This window comes from Arachis hypogaea, chromosome 9 (genome assembly GCF_003086295.3).
Source record: "Arachis hypogaea cultivar Tifrunner chromosome 9, arahy.Tifrunner.gnm2.J5K5, whole genome shotgun sequence".
In the NCBI taxonomy this organism is placed as follows: domain Eukaryota; kingdom Viridiplantae; phylum Streptophyta; class Magnoliopsida; order Fabales; family Fabaceae; genus Arachis; species Arachis hypogaea.
In genome coordinates, this window is record NC_092044.1 from 27,698,797 (window position 1) to 27,717,040 (window position 18,244).

Sequence of the window (18,244 nt, forward strand, 5' to 3'; positions counted from 1 at the left end):
CCGGTAATGAATGACTGTGACGTGCTTCAAACTTGCAAGTGCTGGGCGTTAGTGACAGACGCAAAAGAATCAAGGGATTCTATTCCAGTAGGCGCAGGAACCAACCAGTGATTAGCCGTGCTGTGACAGAGTGCGTGAGCGTAGTTTTCACTGCGAGGATGGGATGTAGCCATCAACCATGGGTGATGCCTCCAGACGATTAGCCGTGCGAGTGACAGCCGCATAGGATCATTTTCCCGAGAGGATTGAAAGTAGCCACCACTGATGGTGAACCCCTATACACAACTTGCCATGGAAAGGAGTAAGAAGGATTGAGTTGAAGCAGTAGGAGAGCAGGCGTCCTTGAGCCATACAGTATCTCCATATGCTTATCTGAAATTCCCACCAATGAATCTGCATAAGTATTCTATCCCTTTTAATATTTCTTCTTTTTATTATTAATTTTCGAAACCATAAACCAATTTAATCTGCCTAACTGAGATTTACAAGGTGACCATAGCTTGCTTCATACCAACAATCTCTGTGGGATCGACCCTTACTCACGTAAGGTTTATTACTTGGACGACCCAGTACACTTGCTGGTTAGTTGAACGGAGTTGTGAGCTTCTCTACCAGTGCCTGAAACTCTTTTATCACAATTTCGTCCACCATCGGGGCTAGTAGGTTCTGTGTCTTTATGATTATTGTATGCTTTTGTAACGTATGAAAAGTAAGTTTCTTGAAAAAAAATATATACAACTAGTAAATGATGACAGTATTTGACTTTTATAATATTTAATATCATTGTGTTAATTTTCAAATTCAAACAAGTCTTTTGTAAACAACTTTTCTAACGAAATATAATACTTTAAAGAAAGATTACAATCATATATTTAGATGAAAACAACACCTATAACTAACGTTGACTAGACGATACCCTTCCACCATCAAGAGCGGTACATGTCCTCCGCGTGTGACCGCTTTGGCGATACAATCTGCACCTCTTCTCCCCGTTATGCTCAACGTCATCCATGTTGTTACGAATCCTAGAGCTGACGGAGCCAAATACAGGGCCCGTCATATGACGCCAATCATCCTCATACCCTATCAGTCGAAACTTTGATCTATAAATATTGAAGATCGACTCCATGCGGTACACAGGATGTACAAATCGCCTCCAATCAAGTCTTGCATGAGAGCAAGCTATAAGGACGTGACGACAAGTCTTGAGTTGCCATCTTGAGCTATGGCCATCAGCAAGGTCCCACCGTATTTACCATATAAGTGGGTGCCATCAATGAAAATAAGTGGCTTGTAATGCTTGAAAGCCTCAACACACGATGGAAACGTCCAAAAAACCCGATTAAACATGATTGTGTCGGCAGAACCAGGCCAAGGCTGTGTTACTAGTTGCACCCAAGTTCCTAAAGACACATTTTCAGTTAGCTTATTGTACATGGATGAATTGTTTAATAGCGAATAACCATAATAAAATAAATCTTATACATCTGCAAGATTCATTCTACATAGCAAATAACCGACGAGGAAGCTCATTGTATAACTCCTCCCAATTGCCATATATTCTAGCAATGACTCTCTGTGTTGAAAGCCTTTCTGTAGGACGCCTTGTAACCAAAGTGGATTATCCACACCTCCTTGCAAAACCCTGATGCTGATTGTTGGATCGACTTTGACCATCATGAAAATGTGTTGAGCAATCACCTTCGAATCCAACCTACGATGGTCTTGTCCCATCGATGTTTGCATGCAAGTATGAGGACCAGTGTATCTCCTTACCTCCCACTTTTCTTGCTTTCGACAACATGATATGAGTATGCTCCAATTATAACGGGGCCCAAACTGGATACACTGTGAATTATACCTCAACTGGTCACTCTCTACTATTTTGTACTCCGCAGTCCTCCTGATGCCAATATAACTTCTTCCTTGTTCTTAAATTGTTGTCCAACCTCAAACTTGTTGTTTGGATATTCTTCAGGGCCTCCTTGAGTAAACGACCAATTGGAAGTCATTGCATCGAGATTCAACCTCGTGAAATGATCCGGCTGGTCATATGGTCGAGAAATGACAGGCTGTGTCAGAGCGATTTGTGTGTCACCATAGTAGTTCATCTCTTTTTCCTCGTCACCATCATCAGAAATTTCGGGTGGTTCTTCATCAGCATCGTCTCCATCATCAGGGTTAACTTCATACTAATCAATCATCGGATCTTTGATAGCAGAACCCTCATGACTTTCAACATTGTCATCATTAAGTTAACATTATGAACTTCAACATTAGACCCCTCTTGACTACCTTCAGGTGGCATATTTAAATCCACCATCGTCTTTCTGATAGTTCGTCTAATAGCTCCACTCAATGGACTATTATCGACAGTATCTGCAGATGATCCTCGGCCACAACGAGAAACCCGAATAATTTCAACATATAAACATTTGTCCATCGATTGTACCACGAGCTTATAAGCCGTACGTCCTCATCGTCACGTAAACGATACCTAATTCAAAATAATAGAAATATTTCTCACAACCGTGGTCTAATAAATATACTAGCAACATAGACAAGACAAATGTAATATACCTTTTATAAAATAAACTGGCATTTACTTCGATCGAATATCTGTAGTAAATTTTCTTCACCTTTTTGCTTCTTGCTGTCCGACAGAATGTAATATCAGATTCTTCAACGCTGTTAGACTGTTGACTTCCGGTGTCATATAGGTAATTATTAGTTGCTCCGATTTAAACACGATAGAACCTTCTTCATCATAAACTATTTCATCATCGTAATGAATAATGAATTCCTTGACATTGTAGAAAAAAATGTCAACAATGAAAACGAAAGTGGACAATGAAATTATGGTTCTCTGATCCGTTCTCTAATAGACATGCTTTTATTTTGGAAACGTAACATAGAGTTCGCTGGAATGTGACGAACTCCATAATTTATATAGAGTTCGCCGAGGTGCAACAAACTTACTTTAATTATCAAAAAAATAAATCGTATTTCAAAATATATAATTAAAAAATCTTGTTTCAGAAATTAATTAATTTTTATTTTATATTAGAAAAAATTCTCGAAGGAAAAGCTTTAAAAGCACCCATCTATTTGTATAATTTAGTCATACGTTACATACATACCACACATAAAAGAAGGGGGTGTTCCGAGAATCGAACTCGGGACCTCTCGCACCCGAAGCGAGAATCGTACCACTAGACCAAACACCCTTAAATGCCGAAACGAACATGAATTCCCTTCATCTTCGTAAGCTCTAAATTCCAACATCCTCTGCAGCCTCAACTGATAGCACTATCAACATCCCTTAATGAAGCTTATTGAAGAAGACTAGCGAGTGCAGAAACCATAACAAACCTAGTTTATAGGAGTAACCGTCAAGAGTAAACACTTTAATGCAAGATGAGTAGGGGATGCATTGAAATAGAGCGCAAAATCCTGCGTCTCCTGCACGGCCACACCACGCGCACCCACCTCACCGAAATCCACGCGCAATTCCTCCGCCACAACCTCCACCACTCCAACCAGATCCTCTCCCACTTCGTCCTCGTCTGCGCCTCCCTCAACAACATGCCCTACGCGCAGCGCGTCTTCATCCAGGCGCGTTGCCCCAGCATCCTCCTCTTCAATGCCATGATCAAGGGGTATTCCCTACGCGCACCGTTTCAACACTCGTTCCACCTCTTCTCCCTCATGAGGTCACGCGCCATGGTCCCCGACGAGTACACTTACGCGCCGCTCCTCAAGGCCGCATCCAACCTCCGTGACTATTTCCTCGGTCGGTGCATTCATGCGCAGGTCTTTAAACAGATTGTTAATAATAAGAAATTGACGAGTAAAGCACATGGCTTAAAATGTTGCAATTAATTTGATCAACTACTCTAACTAACTAACTAACTAAACTCACGTGTTTTCATGCTGTTATAGGTTGAGGCGCTTGGGTTTGCACGTCATGGATCTGTTCGTGTTGGGATGGTAGAACTGTATGCGAATTGTCGTAAAATGGAGGACGCTGAGAAGTTGTTTGATGAAATGCGCCACAGGGATGTTGTCGTTTGGAACCTGATGGTTCGCGGGTTCTGCGAGGCTGGTGACTTGGATAAGGGGTTGAAACTTTTTTGGCAGATGAAGGAACGCAGCATTGTTTCGTGGAACCTCATGATCGCTTCGATGGCACAGGGGAAGAAAGATGAGGAAGCTCTTGAGCTATTTCGGAAGATGTTGGACGAGGGACTTGAGCCGGATGATGCTACATTGGTGGCTGTGCTGCCGGTTAGTGCTAGAATGGGAGCAATGGATGTTGGGGAATGGATACATTCTTATGCAAATGACAAGGGATTCCTTAAAAATGTGGTTGCTGTGGGAAATTCGCTTGCGGATTTTTATTGCAAGTGTGGTAATCTAAGTGCTGCGTGGAGCATTTTCAATGGGATGACTAAGAAGAACGTAGTTTCTTGGAACGTTATGATATCCGGTTTGGCTTATAATGGAGAGGGTGAAGCAGGGGTTGGCCTGTTTGATGAAATGGGAGGAGAAGGAGTGGCCCCTACAGATTCCACTTTTGTTGGGGTGTTAGCTTGTTGTGCTCATTCTGGTTTGGTTGATAGAGGACGGGAGCTGTTTGCTTCTATGAGCCAAAAGTTTCAGCTTTCACCAAAGCCAGAGCATTATGGTTGTGTTATTGATCTTCTTGGACGGTGTGGGAATGTGAGGGAAGCTCATGAGTTGATTAGCAGCATGCCAATGAAACCAAGTGCTGCTTTATGGGGCGCTTTGCTCAGTGCCTGCCGCACTCATGGTGATAGGGAAGTTGCCGAAATTGCGGCGAAAGAGCTCGTTAGGCTTGAACCATGGAACTCTGGGAATTATGTGTTGTTGTCCAATATTTATGCAGAGGAAGGGAGGTGGGATGAGGTTGAGAAAGTGAGAATGTTGATGAGGGGTGGTGGTGTCAAGAAAGTTCAGGGGCAGAGTGCAACCGGGTAGTTTGCATTGCAGGAATCCGGGTTTTGTTGAGAAATGACTTTGCCACTGAGTTGCCACCTACAGAAGGAATATGGTGCACTATGTTTACTGAAACAAGTAATGCATGGGCATTAAAGGATGGCACAAATCTTGTTTGAGTATTCTAAAAGAACAATTAGAGTGCTATCCTGTTACAGGAGTGATTCCTGATCAAATATCCAATCTGTTTTGTTTGAGTTGATTGTAGGAGGTCTGACAAAATAGAAAGTCATTCCTTCAAACATTGCCCTCTTGACTGAGCTGGATACTAACTAGGTGTGTTTGGCTACTTAGATCAATCGACACCGGCTACTTAGATCAATCGACACCAAGTATTCTCAATTTGCATCAGAGAATATGCCAAAATTGCAATTAAGTTCAATTGAGACAACCCCATCAAATGATTGCCAACAATAAGAGAGGCACCGGTGGTTTGAACATCGCCACCACAAAAGACGGAATAGCTGAAGAGTTGTTTGTTCATGTTCAAGACTAGAGCGCACACGATTCGATATCATATCATGGAATTTGATCCACAATCAGTTCTTTTTCAGTAGAAGGATGCCCTTGTAGTTTCAAGAGAATCTGAAGGCCTGAATATTTGTGTGTGAAGAAAGGAGCACAACATATGAAACGTGTTTACATTTTAATTTTTTGACTATTTGTTTTCTTCCACTATGTTCATATATAATGTTTATGTATTCATGCCATTTAGAAATTAATGTGCTAAAACTAAATACTTTATCTTAGAGGTACACCATTATTTATGGCAAAGCCATGCATATTACAAGAAACCTATCACTATTTGGTTGTAAATTATAAAAGTCCAAAGTGCACCTATATTTCCGACTCTGGTATGAGCACACCAAAATCAGCCCCTAAAGTAAGCTATCAGTATAAAATACATACTAGAATACAAATACATATTGAAAATAAATTAAACCACACATGTATTTACACACAAATACATTCGTGGCTGATTTTATTATGCAAATAGCATTTTTGAATATTTCTAGATGCTAGTGCAACATCTCACATAACATGAACCACTACTGGCCACAGGATGAAGAGATAGAATCTGATCAATGTTGGAAACTTGCAAGCATTATTTGTCTCTTGCCTAATGTAGTCTCCCAAATTGAAGTTCCCTACACATACATATACTACATTTTATTGAAGCAGAAATAATGAGATAAAATGATGAAAAAAAGAAGAAAATAAGTTCAAGCTGCTGAAAATAACTAGTGTTGACCTCTTTCTCTAGAAAAGCTGCAGCCAGCATCCAGGGCATTTCTCATCTGTTGTGCGGTGGCTTTGTTGTAGAATACAAAATTAGATAGCATGTCATTGATGCAATTAAGTACTAACCGTGTTTCAGAAAGGCATGGTCCACTGCAGAAAGAATCAGTGGCCTGCAGTGGTATGTTAATATTCCCAGATGGGTTTAATCTATATGCTTCATTGCACTGAGAATAAATCTGTGAAAATTTCAAATCAATGATCAAAAGAAATGGAAAAGGAACATGTTAGAAAGGAAGAGAGACTGCTGATTAATAAAATGACCAAACATATAGTGTTTTGTTTTATTCATACTTTAATCTATATAAACACTACTATATATTTTAACTACCATCCATTGTTATGAATATTTAACTATAAATGTGATTTGATGATAATTAAATAAGTGTTTTACTAATTACCAGAATTACCCATAATGTTCCTATGCTTAATGTCCACCTAATGTTATAATGCAACGTTTGATGCCACCTTCAAAAATTATTATAAATACCTTAAGAATAGTATGAATTACACCCGTAAAAAAAAGTTTACTATTTGACAGGTGATATCAAATATGAATTAGCTTAGAAAGTATTTTAGATAGATTTTCCCTTAAGATTTTTTTTCCGATAGTTGGAGAAGGGAGATTAGGTATAAGACTAAGATTTTCTTTTTAAGGTTACAAGATACCTATGGCTATCATAAAGTACATAATTATATATTTTCCTATCAATTTGAAAGCCAATTAATAAACCAGGGAGGTTTACAATTTTCTATCGAAGAAGAAATTAGCATAACAATCTTAACATTTAGCAGCCACATGCTTCTTTCCAAGAAATGCAATAAAATAAAATATTTGTTACTTACACGGTTATTTTCGAAGCACGACAAGACCTTTGCTATGCTTTGCTCCTGCAGCTCCCCATCTGAGAAGCAGCAAAACATTGCAATGAAAAGCAAAGCAACAAAAATGAACACATTTTTTACCTTCAACATCAGTGCTAATGCCATGATAACAATAATCGTGCAGCAACAGATTCTGGTGCATGAAGGGCTTGAACTAATTAATATGAATATGATGACGTTGGTGTTTGATTACTCTTTTGCTTGACTTGTATGATCAAGACAGAGTGAAGAAAATGCTATGTACATAGTTCGGTCACCATACACGAAAGTTTAATTAATAATGTAAAGGGGAAGAACACGAAAGAGGTTGGTTAACAAATATCAGCAGTTTGTATCTGTAACAGATGAAAGGAAAATTTCACTGATAGAGAAAGCGCAAAACGAAACTACGTAATTTTCACCAAAACTCCATCTAACAGAGCTTTGATGCGTGTCCTACATAATTTATCAAGTTTGACTATTATATAAAAATTGAACAGGAGATCTCTTAATTAAAAATGTAAAGAACATCTTATTTATTTAGTATTTTTAGTATTTATGAATTTTTTATTATTTTCACATTAGTTTGGAAATAGCATACTCCAACATCAATTTTTTTAAAAAAATATAAATATCATATATATTAGATTAATAAGACCATCAAAATCAAATATTTTTTTAAAATAATTATTTACTTATATATTTTTTAATTTAACAAAACCACTAAAGAGATTGTTAAAGATAGCAGGCAGCGATAATAAAATATCATAGACCTATAACTCAAGGGTTTTTTTTTTTCAGAAATACAAAAAAAATTCATATTTTTTCCAAAATCATTTTTCAACTTTAATTCCTCAAATATAATTTTTTTAGAATAAGTTTGCCACACCCCTGATGAACTCTATAAAAATTAAAGAGTTCGCCGCGGCAAATTCTCTTTAATTTTTTTCAATCCCGCATTTTTAAAAAAATTCTTGTAAATATGGCTTATTCCGATGTACCTGTATATTTCTGGAGACGATAATAATGGTTGTCATTGTTAAACATGGCTCATTTTTTTAATTTTTAATATGGAGGTTGCTAGTCTGTTAGTTGAAAAAAGAAACTCACAATGTCTATAAAAGTGATGAAGATGAGGTTCAAAGTGGGTAGAGAAAGCTACTAGCAAAAGAAAATAGCATTGTTAAGACTATTGCTGTTACTCAAGGAGAATCGGAGGAAATAAGGAAAAGCAAGGGAGTTGTAGTAGTCTCGAAACAACCTGCTAATGCTTGTGCATCATTTTGTTTTACTGCTACAAAGAAGAAAGAAGAAAACAAGAGTATAAGAAAACAGAATATGAAGCAGTTGGTTAGGAAGGCATCTACTACAAGCATATCAAGGGATTTGAAAGGAATTCAGTTTTCTCAAGTCATAGTTCTAATACTAAAATACAATATCAAGAGAATTTGGTTGTTATTGAAAAAGGAGAGGATGCCACCGAATAATTGGCACCTGGAAAAATATGAAGATGCTCATGTGAAAATTGTCCGGATTTAAAAAAATTTCTGACGGTTTCCAATATTAAAGGAGTTAATAGACTCCATTCTTTCAAAGTATTATTTTTCTATGAAACTAAAAAGAATACTTTGATTGTGGAATGACCGAATGAGTGTTAAAGGAAGAAGGTTTTGGTAATGTTTTTTTTTTTTTGTGGAGCTAGTTTGTTTGGCTAAGGAGCTAGCAATGCCGTGAAAGGAGAATACTAATGTTTGTAAATTCTATATAATTAATGAATAATTAGTTAATAAATTATATTAAATAAATTAGAGAATTAAATTTTATTAATCTAATGAGGTAAAAATATTAAAATACGAATATTAAGACTAATTTTAAAAATTTTAGTCTAAAATCAGATTAACAGACCAAACCGATCAAATCGGGCTTACTTTAGACTTAAGACCTAACCCAATCCAACCCACACTTAGTGAACTCAGCCTCCTTTTTCCTTTTTCATATGCATGTGAAGGTTGTAGTAGGTTTAGAGAAGGGAGGTTGAATCTCTGCCTTTCTTTACTTTTAACAACTTAACTCTTTAAAGCAAGCTTTCAATTCTGATTCTGTTTGAACTCAGCAGCGGAAATTTATGATACAATTTATTTTTATCTCATAAATATCAGAAAACAGAACAGAGCAGAGAAGAGAAAAGCTAACACCATCATGTATCCTGATTCGGTTGCCTTGTGCTATGCAACCTACATCCAGTCTCTACCACAACAGTGGTGAAATTTTCACTATAGTTAAAGTATTACATACACCAATTTCACAGGATTGACACAATCCTCTCAAACTCAAGTTTTAACCTAACTTGACATTGGCTATGCTAATACCTAACTCTTCATTCTTAGTGCTCACCCAACTAAGAAAGGGGTACATCACTGGTACTAGATACAAGACACAGATTTACCTAAAGAAATCTGAAAATAACTCTTGGCTTTTCACTCATGTGTATCTCTCTGCCTTTTTTCACTCTTAGACTTTTTCAATGACTATCTCATTCAGCCTTTTACCTCAAGAAATTACAGAAAGATAAATATTGAAAAGTAAATTACAATCTGTAAAAAACATGAAGGAGATTGATTCTTCAACAGCCTCTTTGCTATGTGATAAACCAGATTTGCATGTCTCTAATTCAGTTCTTCATTTTTGGCTGAATGCTTCTTTGAAAGAAAGCATTGTCCAAGTAGAGGAACTTCTTCAGGAAACTCTTCTCAGAACACAACTCACCAAACTCTGGTTATCTCTCCTTGGCTTCTAAATGGTGTGAGATCTTCTTTTGTATCTCCTTGAATGTTGCTGGGTTCTTCTTCCTAGATCAACTTCTTGAGCCTTGTGCTTTACTAACCCAACCGTTCACTTTCTCCCGTTTTCACTCAAATTAAGGACTTTACTTCTAACATTCTCTTGTTGACCGAAAGCCACAGGAAAGCATAAAATAGATATCCTCAATGGTAAACCCAGATCTTGGCCATTGAGAAGCTACTTGGTCTCCAAGACTCACTTGTGACCGTAGATACACAGCAGTTGGAAAGAAGAGAAGAAACTGATATGCATGTATAAGAAAATGGTTTACCTTTAACCTTTACCTAAGCTTGATTTCGTTTGATTTTACTGATTTGACCTCAACCTTTCTTGTCTAACCTTCTCTTTCTTTCTTCTACTGTGAATAGTTTAGGGAAAAAGCTCTCTCTCTCTCATTTTTTCTGATTTCTGACCAAAGCACAAAAGTGAATGTTGCTTTTCATGTGAGAGCAAATTGGAGGGATTTGTTACTAACAGGCTTGGATCGGATATCCATAAGGCAACCCGTTTGATTTCTTTAGCTTTGTTTTCTTTTGGGCTTCGTTTGTGTTATTGGTGCACGAAATTGTGATCATCAACAATGGCTCCAAAGACTTGGTGCTCTCAAACGTGAATCTTACTTTGTCACAACTCCGCACAAATAACCAGCAAGTGTACTGGGTCGTCCAAGTAATACCTTACGTGAGTAAGGGTCGATCCCACAGAGATTGTTGGTATGAAGTAAGCTATGGTCATCTTGTAAATCCCAGTCAGGCGGATTTAACTAATTCAAGAGATTATTGGTTTAAATATGATTAATAAAAATAAACAGAAAGTAAAGATAAAGTTACTCATGTAATCCAATGGTGGGAATTTCGGATAGGTGCATGGAGGTGCTGTGTTCCTTCCGAATCTCTGCTTTCCTGCTGCTTTCATCCAATCCTTCTTAATCCTTTCCATGGCAAGCTGTATGTAGGGCATCAATGTTGTCAATGGCTACATCCCATCCTCTCAGTGAAAAAGGTCCAAATGCTCTGTCACAGCACGGCTAATCATCTGTCGGTTCTCAATCAGGTTGGAATAGAATCCCTTGATTCTTTTGCGTCTGTCACTAACGCCCAAGCTTCAGGAGTTTGAAGCTCGTCACAGTCATTCAATCCCGAAATCCTACTCGGAATACCACAGACAAGGTTAGACTTTCCGGATTCCCATGAATGCCGCCATCAATTCTAGCTTATACCACAAAGATTCTGATCAAGGAATCCAAGAGATATACGCCCGGTCTAAGGTAGAACGGAAGTGGTTGTCAGTCACGCGCGTTCATAGGTGAGAATGATGATGAGTGTCACGGATCATCACATTCATCAAGTTGAAGTGCAACGAATATCTTAGAACAGGAATAAATCGAATTGGATAGAAAATAGTAGTAATTGCATTGAAACTTGAGGTACAGCAGAGCTCCACACCCTTAATCTATGGTGTGTAGAAACTCCACCGTTGAAAATACATAAGTGATGAAGGTTCAGGAATGGCCGAATGGCCAGCCCCCAATGTCTAAGATCGCATAAACTGATCAAAGATGTCTAATACAATAGTAAACTATCCTATTTATACTAGACTAGCTACTAGGGTTTATAGAAGTAAGTAATTGATGCATAAATCCACTTTCGGGACCCACTTGGTGTGTGCTTGGGCTGAGCTTGATCTATCCACGAGCTGAGGCTTCTCTTGGAGTTGAACGCCAATTTGTAACATGTTTTGGGTGTTCAACTCTGGTTCGTGATGTGTTTCTGGCGTTTGACTCCAGAATGCAGCATGAAACTGGCGTTGAGCGCCAGTTTACGTTGTCTAATTACGAATAAAGTATGGACTATTATATATTGATGGAAAGCTCTGGATGTCTACTATCCAACGCCATTGAAAGCGCTCCATTTGGAGTTCTGTAGCTCCAGAAAATCCATTTTGAGTGCAGGGAGGTCAGATTCCAACAGCATCAGCAGTCCTTTGTCAGCCTCCTATCAGAGTTTTGCTCAGGTCCCTCAATTTCAGCCAGAAATTACCTAAAATCACAGAAAAACACACAAACTCATAGTAAAGTCCAGAAATGTGAATTTAGCATAAAAACCAATGAAAACATCCCTAAAAGTAACTAGATCATACTAAAAATTACCTAAAAACAATGCCAAAAAGCGTATAAATTATCCGCTCATCACAACACCAAACTTAAATTGTTGCTTGTCTCCAAGCAACTGAAAATTAAATAGGATAAAAAGAAGAGAATATACTATAAATTCCAAAATATCAATGAATATTAGTTCTAATTAGATGAGCGGGACTTATAGCTTTTTTGTTTCTGAACAGTTTTGGCATCTCACTTCATCCTTTGAAGTTTAGAATGATTGGCTTCTCTTGGAACTCAGAGTTCAGATAGTGTTAATTGATTCTCCTAGTTAAGTATGTTGAGTCTTGAACACAGCTACTTATGAGTCTTGGCCGTGGCCCTAAGCACTTTGTTTTCCAGTATTACCACCGGATACATAAATGCCACAGACACATAACTGGGTGAACCTTTTCAGATTGTGACTCAGCTTGTCTAGGGTCCCCAGTTAGAGGTGTCCAGAGCTCTTAAGCACACTCTTTTTACTTTGGATCACGACTTTAACCACTTAGTCTCAAGCTTTTCACTTGGACCTTCATGACACAAGCACATGGTAAGGGACAACTTGATTTAGCCGCTTAGGCTTGGATTTATTTCCTTGGGCCCTCCTATCCATTGATGCTCAAAGCCTTGGATCCTTTTTACCCTTGCCTTTTGGTTTTAAGGGCTATTGGCTTTTTCTACTTGCTTTTTCTTTTTCTTTCTATTTTTTTCGCCAATAATTTTTTTTCGCAAGCTTTTGTTTTTCACTGCTTTTTCTTGCTTCAAGAATCAATTTCATGATTTTTCAGATCATCAATAACATTTCTCTTTGTTCATCATTCTTTCAAGAGACAACAATTTTAACATTCATAAACAACAAGATAAAAAATATGCACTGTTTAAGCATTCATTCAGAAAATAAAAAGTATTGTCACCACATCAATATAATTAAACTAAATTCAAGGACAATTTTCAAAATTTATGTACTTCTTGTTCTTTTGAATTAAAAATATTTTTCATTTAAGAGAGGTGAAGGATTTATGGAATTTATTCATAGCTTTAAGACATAGTTACTAAATACTAATGATCATGAAGTAGAGACACAAAACATAGATGAACACATAACATAAAAAATCGAAAAACAGAAAAATAAGAACAAGGAATGAGTCCAGCTTAGTGAGGGTGGCGCCTTCTTGAAGGACCAATGGTGCTTTTTGAGCTCCTCTATGTCTCTTCCTTGCCTTTGTTGCATGATCCCTAATGATTTTGGTGCTCTTATCCTTAGTTGCTCCCAATAATTGTGTGGAGAAAAATGTATTCCCTGAGATATCTCAGGGATCTCTTGATGAGGGAATTCCTCATGCTCTCTTGATATGCAGTCAAATGATCTATAACTGAGCTATGGACCCTTTGAGATGAATCTCTCCATCTCCCTTGACTCATAGGTGGAAGCAATTGTCTTCCCTTTTTCTTCTTCTTTTTTTTTGAGGTTTCTCTGGCCTTAGGTGCCATCAATGGTTATGAAAAAGCAAAAAGCTATGCTTTTACCACCCCAAACTTAGAATGTTACTCGCCCTCGAGCAAAAGAAGAAGGAATAGAAGAAGAAGAAGAAGATATGGAGGAGAGGGAGAGAGGTGGGTATTCGGCTATGTAGGGTGGGTTTGGGTGGTCAAGAGATGATGGATTGTGAGTAGTGAAGAGGTAATGGGGAAGAGAGATTGAGGTGATTGGTGAAGGGTTTTCGGGGAAGTGTGTTATAGGATTATTAGGAGGTAAGGTGAGAACTACCAGTTCAATTTGAAAGTTATAAACATACCGGATGGTTCAATAAAAAGCACTTGAAAACGAGCGACCATAATAAGAATATGGAGGGGTTGATCTTCCCAAGTGGAATTGGCTTTGTTTTAAGTGGGGTCCACAGATCCTGAGATGATCCTGTGGGGTCCACAGATCCTGAGGTGTCAAGGATTTACATCCCTGCACCAATTAGGCATGTAAAATGCCTTTCCATGCAATTCTGGCATTTAAACGCCGAAGTGATGCATGTTCTGGGCGTTCAACGCCCATGTGCAGCATATTTCTGGCGTTGAACGCCAGTTCCATGCTTGTTTCTGGCGTTCAGCGCCAGCTCTCCTCAGGGTGCATTCCTGGCGTTTGAATGCCGGGATGTTGCTTGTTTTTGGTGTTCAACGCCAGATCCATGCTCTGTTCTGGCGTTGAACACCAGCCAGATGCTCCTTACTGGCGGTTAAACACCAGTAAGTCCTTCCTCCAGGGTGTGATTTTTCTTCTGCTGTTTTTGATTCTGTTTTTAATTTTAATATTTTTTTCGTGACTCCACATGATCATGAACCTAATAAAACATAAAAGAACAATGAAAATAAAATAAAATTAGAGAAATAAAAATTGGGTTGCCTCCCAATAAGCACTTCTTTAATGTCAATAGCTTGACAGTGGGCTCTCATGGAGCCTCACAGGTGATCAGGTCAATGTTGTATAGTCCCAACGCCAAACTTAGAGTTTGGTTGTGGGGATTCAACACCAAACTTAGAGTTTGGTTGTGTCCTCCCAACACCAAACTTAGAGTTTGATTGTGGGGGCTCTGTTTGACTCTGTACTGAGAGAAGCTCTGCATGCTTACTCTCCCTTGTTACAAAAGGATAGCCGTGTGCCTTAAACATAAGGTAGTTCCCATTCAATTGAAGGACTAATTCTCCTCTGTTAACATCTATCACAGCTTCTGTTGTGGCTAGGAAAGGTCTTCCAAGGATGATGTATTCATCCTCCTCCTTCCTAGTGTCTAAGATTATGAAATCAGTAGGGATGTAGAGGCCTTTACTTATAATCCATAAGCTTGTCTTACTGACTTGTCTACCAATTATAATGAGAATAAGGCAGGATGTACCTCAATGATCCCCAGCTTCTCCATTGCAGAGAGTGGCATAAGATTTATGCCTGACCCTAGGTCACACAGAGCTTTTTTAAAGGTCATGGTGCCTATGGTACAGGGTGTTAAGAATTTGCCAGGATCTTGTTTCTTTTGAGGTAAAGTTTGCTGAACCCATGTATCTAGTTCACCAATGAGCAAGGGAGGTTCATCTTTCCAAGTCTCATTACCAAACAATTTGGCATTCAGCTTCATGATGGCTCCTATATATTGAGCAACTTGCTCTCCAGTTACATCTTCATCCTCTTCAGAGGAAGAATAGTTTTCAGAGCTCATGAATGGCAGAAGAAGATTTAATGGAATCTCTATGGTCTCTATATGAGCCTCAGATTCCTTTGGATACTCAATAGGGAACTCCTTCCTGCTTGAGAGACGTCCCAGGAGGTCTTCCTCACTAGGATTTTTGTCCTTCTCCTCCCTTGTGCATTCGGCCATATTGATTATATCAATGGCCTTGCACTCTCCTTTTGGATTCTCTTCTGTATTGCTTGGGAGAATACTGGGAGGAGTTTCAATGACTTTCTAACTCAGCTGGCCCACTTGTGCCTAAAAATTTCTAATGGAGGACCTTGTTTCATTCATGAAACTTAAAGTGGACTTAGATAGATCAGAGACTAAATTTGCTAAGTTAGAGGTATTTTGTTCATAATTCTCTGTCTGTTGCTGAGAAGATGATGGATAAGGCTTGACATTGCTGAGCCTATTTCTTCCACCATTATTAAAGCCTTGTTGAGGCTTGTGTTGATCCTTCCACCATTATTCACGGAATTCCTCTCAGAAGTGTACATGAACTGGTTATTTGCAACCATGTCAATAAGTTCTTGAGCTTCTGCAGGCGTTTTCTTTAGGTGAATGGGTCCACCTGCAGAATGGTCCAATGACATCTTAGAGAATTCAGATAGACCATAATAGAATATATCTATCATGGTCCATTCTGAAAACATGTCAGAAAGACATCTTTTGGTCATCTGTTTGTATCTTTCCCAAGCTTCATAGAGGGATTCACCATCTTTTTGTTTGAAGGTATGAACATCCACTCTAAGCTTGCTCAGCTTTTGAGAAGGAAAGAACTTAGCCAAGAAGACCATGACTAGCTTATCCCAGGAGTCCAGGCTATCTTTAGGTTGAGAGTCCAACCATGCCCTAGCTCTGTCTCTTACAGCAAAAGGGAAAAGCATGAGCTTGTAGACTTCAGGATCTACTCCATTAGTCTTAACAGTCTCACAGATCTGCAAGAACTCAGTTAAAAACTGGTAGGGATCTTCTGATGGAAGTCCATGAAACTTGCAGTTCTGTTGCATTAGAGCAACTAGTTGAGGTTTCAGCTCAAAATTGTTTGCTCCAATGGCAGGAATTAAGATGCTTCTTCCATCAAACTTGGACGTGGGTTTAGTAAAATCACCAAGAATCCTCCTTGCATTATTGTTGTTGGTTCAGCTGCCATCTCCTTCTCTTGTTCAAAAATTTCAGAAAGGTTGCCCCTGGATTGTTGTAATTTAGCTTCTCTTAGTTCCCTCTTCAGAGTCCTTTCAGGTTCAGGATCAGCTTCAACAAGAGTGCCTTTTTTCTTGTTCCTGCTCATATGAAAGAGAAGAGAAAAAGAAAAGGAAGAGGAATCCTGTATGTCACAGTAAAGAGGATCCTTATTATTAGTAGAAGAAGAAAGGAATAAAAGTGAAGAAGAACCCAAACATAAGGGTGAGGATAGAAGCAGTGATTGGAGATGAAGAGAGGTGAAGAGAAGTGTTAGTAAATAAATAAATAAATAGAAGAAGATGAGAGAGAGAGAATTCGAAAATTAATTTTGAAAAGTAGTTAATGATTTTCGAAAATAAAAGGGAAGATAAAATTAAAATTAAAATTTAAAACAATTAGTTAATTAAAAAGAATTTTTGAAAAAGAGATGAGATATTTTTGAAAATTAGAGAGAAAAAATAGTTAGGTGGTTTTGAAAAAGATAAGAAACAAACAAAAAGTCAAATAGTTAGTTGAAAAAGATTTGGAAATCAAATTTGAAAAGATAAGAAGATAAGAAGTTAGAAAAGATATTTTAAAATCAAATTTTTGAAAAAGATAAAATTTTGAAAAAGATATGATATAAAAGAAAAGATAAGATAAGATAGATTTAATTTTTAAGATTAAAATTAATTACTTGACTAACAAGAAACTAAAAGATAAGATTCTAGAATTTAAAGATTGAACATTTCTTAACAAGAAATTAAAAAACTTCAAATTTTTGGACCAATCACATTAATTGTTAGCATATTTTTTGAAAATTTGAAATAAAATTAAGAAAAAGATTTTGAAAATAATTTTAAAATTTTCGAAAATAATAAGATAAAAATGAAAAAGATTTGATTTTTGAAAAAGATTTTGAAAAGATAAGATTTTTAAATTTGAAAATTTGACTTGACTTGTAAGAAACAACTAATTTTAAAATTTTTTGACTAAATCAACTCAAATTTTCGAAAATTATGAGAAAATTAAGGAAAAGATATTTTTTTGATTTTTTTGAATTTTTAATGATGAGAGAGAAAAACATAAAAATGACCCAAAACATGAAAATTTTGGATCAAAACACATGATGCATGCAAGAACACTATGAATGTCAAGATGAACACCAAGAACACTTTGAAGATCATGATGAACATCAAGAACATATTTTTGAAAAATTTTTAATGCAAAGAAAACATGCAAGACACCAAACTTAGAAATCTTTAATGCTTAGAAAATATGAATGCAAAGATGCACATGAAAAACAACAAAAGACACAAAACAAGAAATCATCAAGATCAAACAAGAAGACTTACCAAGAACAACTTGAAGATCATGAAGAACACCATGAGTGCATGAATTTTTCGAAAAAATGCAAGAACAATATGAATATGCAATTGACACCAAACTTAAAAATTGACTCAAGACTCAAACAAAAAACACAAAATATTTTTGGTTTTTATGATTTTATGATTTTTTTTGGTATTTTCTTTATTTATTTTCGAAAAAAAAGGAAAAAAAATTTTGAAAATTTTTTGAAAACAAAACAAAAAGAAAATTACCTAATCTGAGCAACAAGATGAACCGTCAGTTGTCCATACTCGAACAATCCCCGGAATTGGCGCCAAAAACTTGGAGCACAAAATTGTGATCATCAACA

At 37.3% G+C, this 18,244-nt stretch overlaps 3 protein-coding genes and 2 non-coding genes across 5 annotated transcripts; 2 read left to right on the forward strand and 3 right to left on the reverse strand.

Moving 5' to 3' along the window:
• Window positions 1–1,182: 1,182 nt before the first annotated feature.
• LOC112709049 (uncharacterized) lies at window positions 1,183–1,734 on the reverse strand. Its single transcript, XM_025760950.1, has 2 exons — window positions 1,486–1,734; window positions 1,183–1,425 (listed from the first exon to the last, which is right to left on the reverse strand). Exons 1-2 carry the CDS (start codon window positions 1,732–1,734, stop codon window positions 1,183–1,185), a joined length of 492 nt encoding a protein of 163 aa, XP_025616735.1.
• Window positions 1,735–3,155: 1,421 nt separating this feature from the next.
• On the reverse strand, window positions 3,156–3,227 carry TRNAP-CGG (transfer RNA proline (anticodon CGG)). Its single transcript has one exon. It is a non-coding gene; the product is annotated as a tRNA-Pro (tRNA).
• Window positions 3,228–3,258: 31 nt separating this feature from the next.
• Window positions 3,259–5,857, forward strand: LOC112710762 (pentatricopeptide repeat-containing protein At1g09190). Its single transcript, XM_025763164.3, has 2 exons — window positions 3,259–3,813; window positions 3,943–5,857. Exons 1-2 carry the CDS (start codon window positions 3,418–3,420, stop codon window positions 4,999–5,001), a joined length of 1,455 nt encoding a protein of 484 aa, XP_025618949.1. The 5' UTR covers window positions 3,259–3,417; the 3' UTR covers window positions 5,002–5,857.
• On the reverse strand, window positions 5,700–7,448 carry LOC112710763 (uncharacterized). The gene is made up of 3 exons (XM_025763166.3): window positions 7,165–7,448; window positions 6,272–6,497; window positions 5,700–6,167 (listed from the first exon to the last, which is right to left on the reverse strand). The coding sequence occupies exons 1-3, from the start codon at window positions 7,306–7,308 to the stop codon at window positions 6,052–6,054; spliced, it is 486 nt and encodes a 161-aa protein (XP_025618951.1). The 5' UTR covers window positions 7,309–7,448; the 3' UTR covers window positions 5,700–6,051.
• Window positions 7,449–16,032: 8,584 nt separating this feature from the next.
• LOC112713418 (small nucleolar RNA R71) lies at window positions 16,033–16,136 on the forward strand. The gene has a single exon (XR_003158390.1). It is a non-coding gene; the product is annotated as a small nucleolar RNA R71 (small nucleolar RNA).
• Window positions 16,137–18,244: the final 2,108 nt, after the last annotated feature.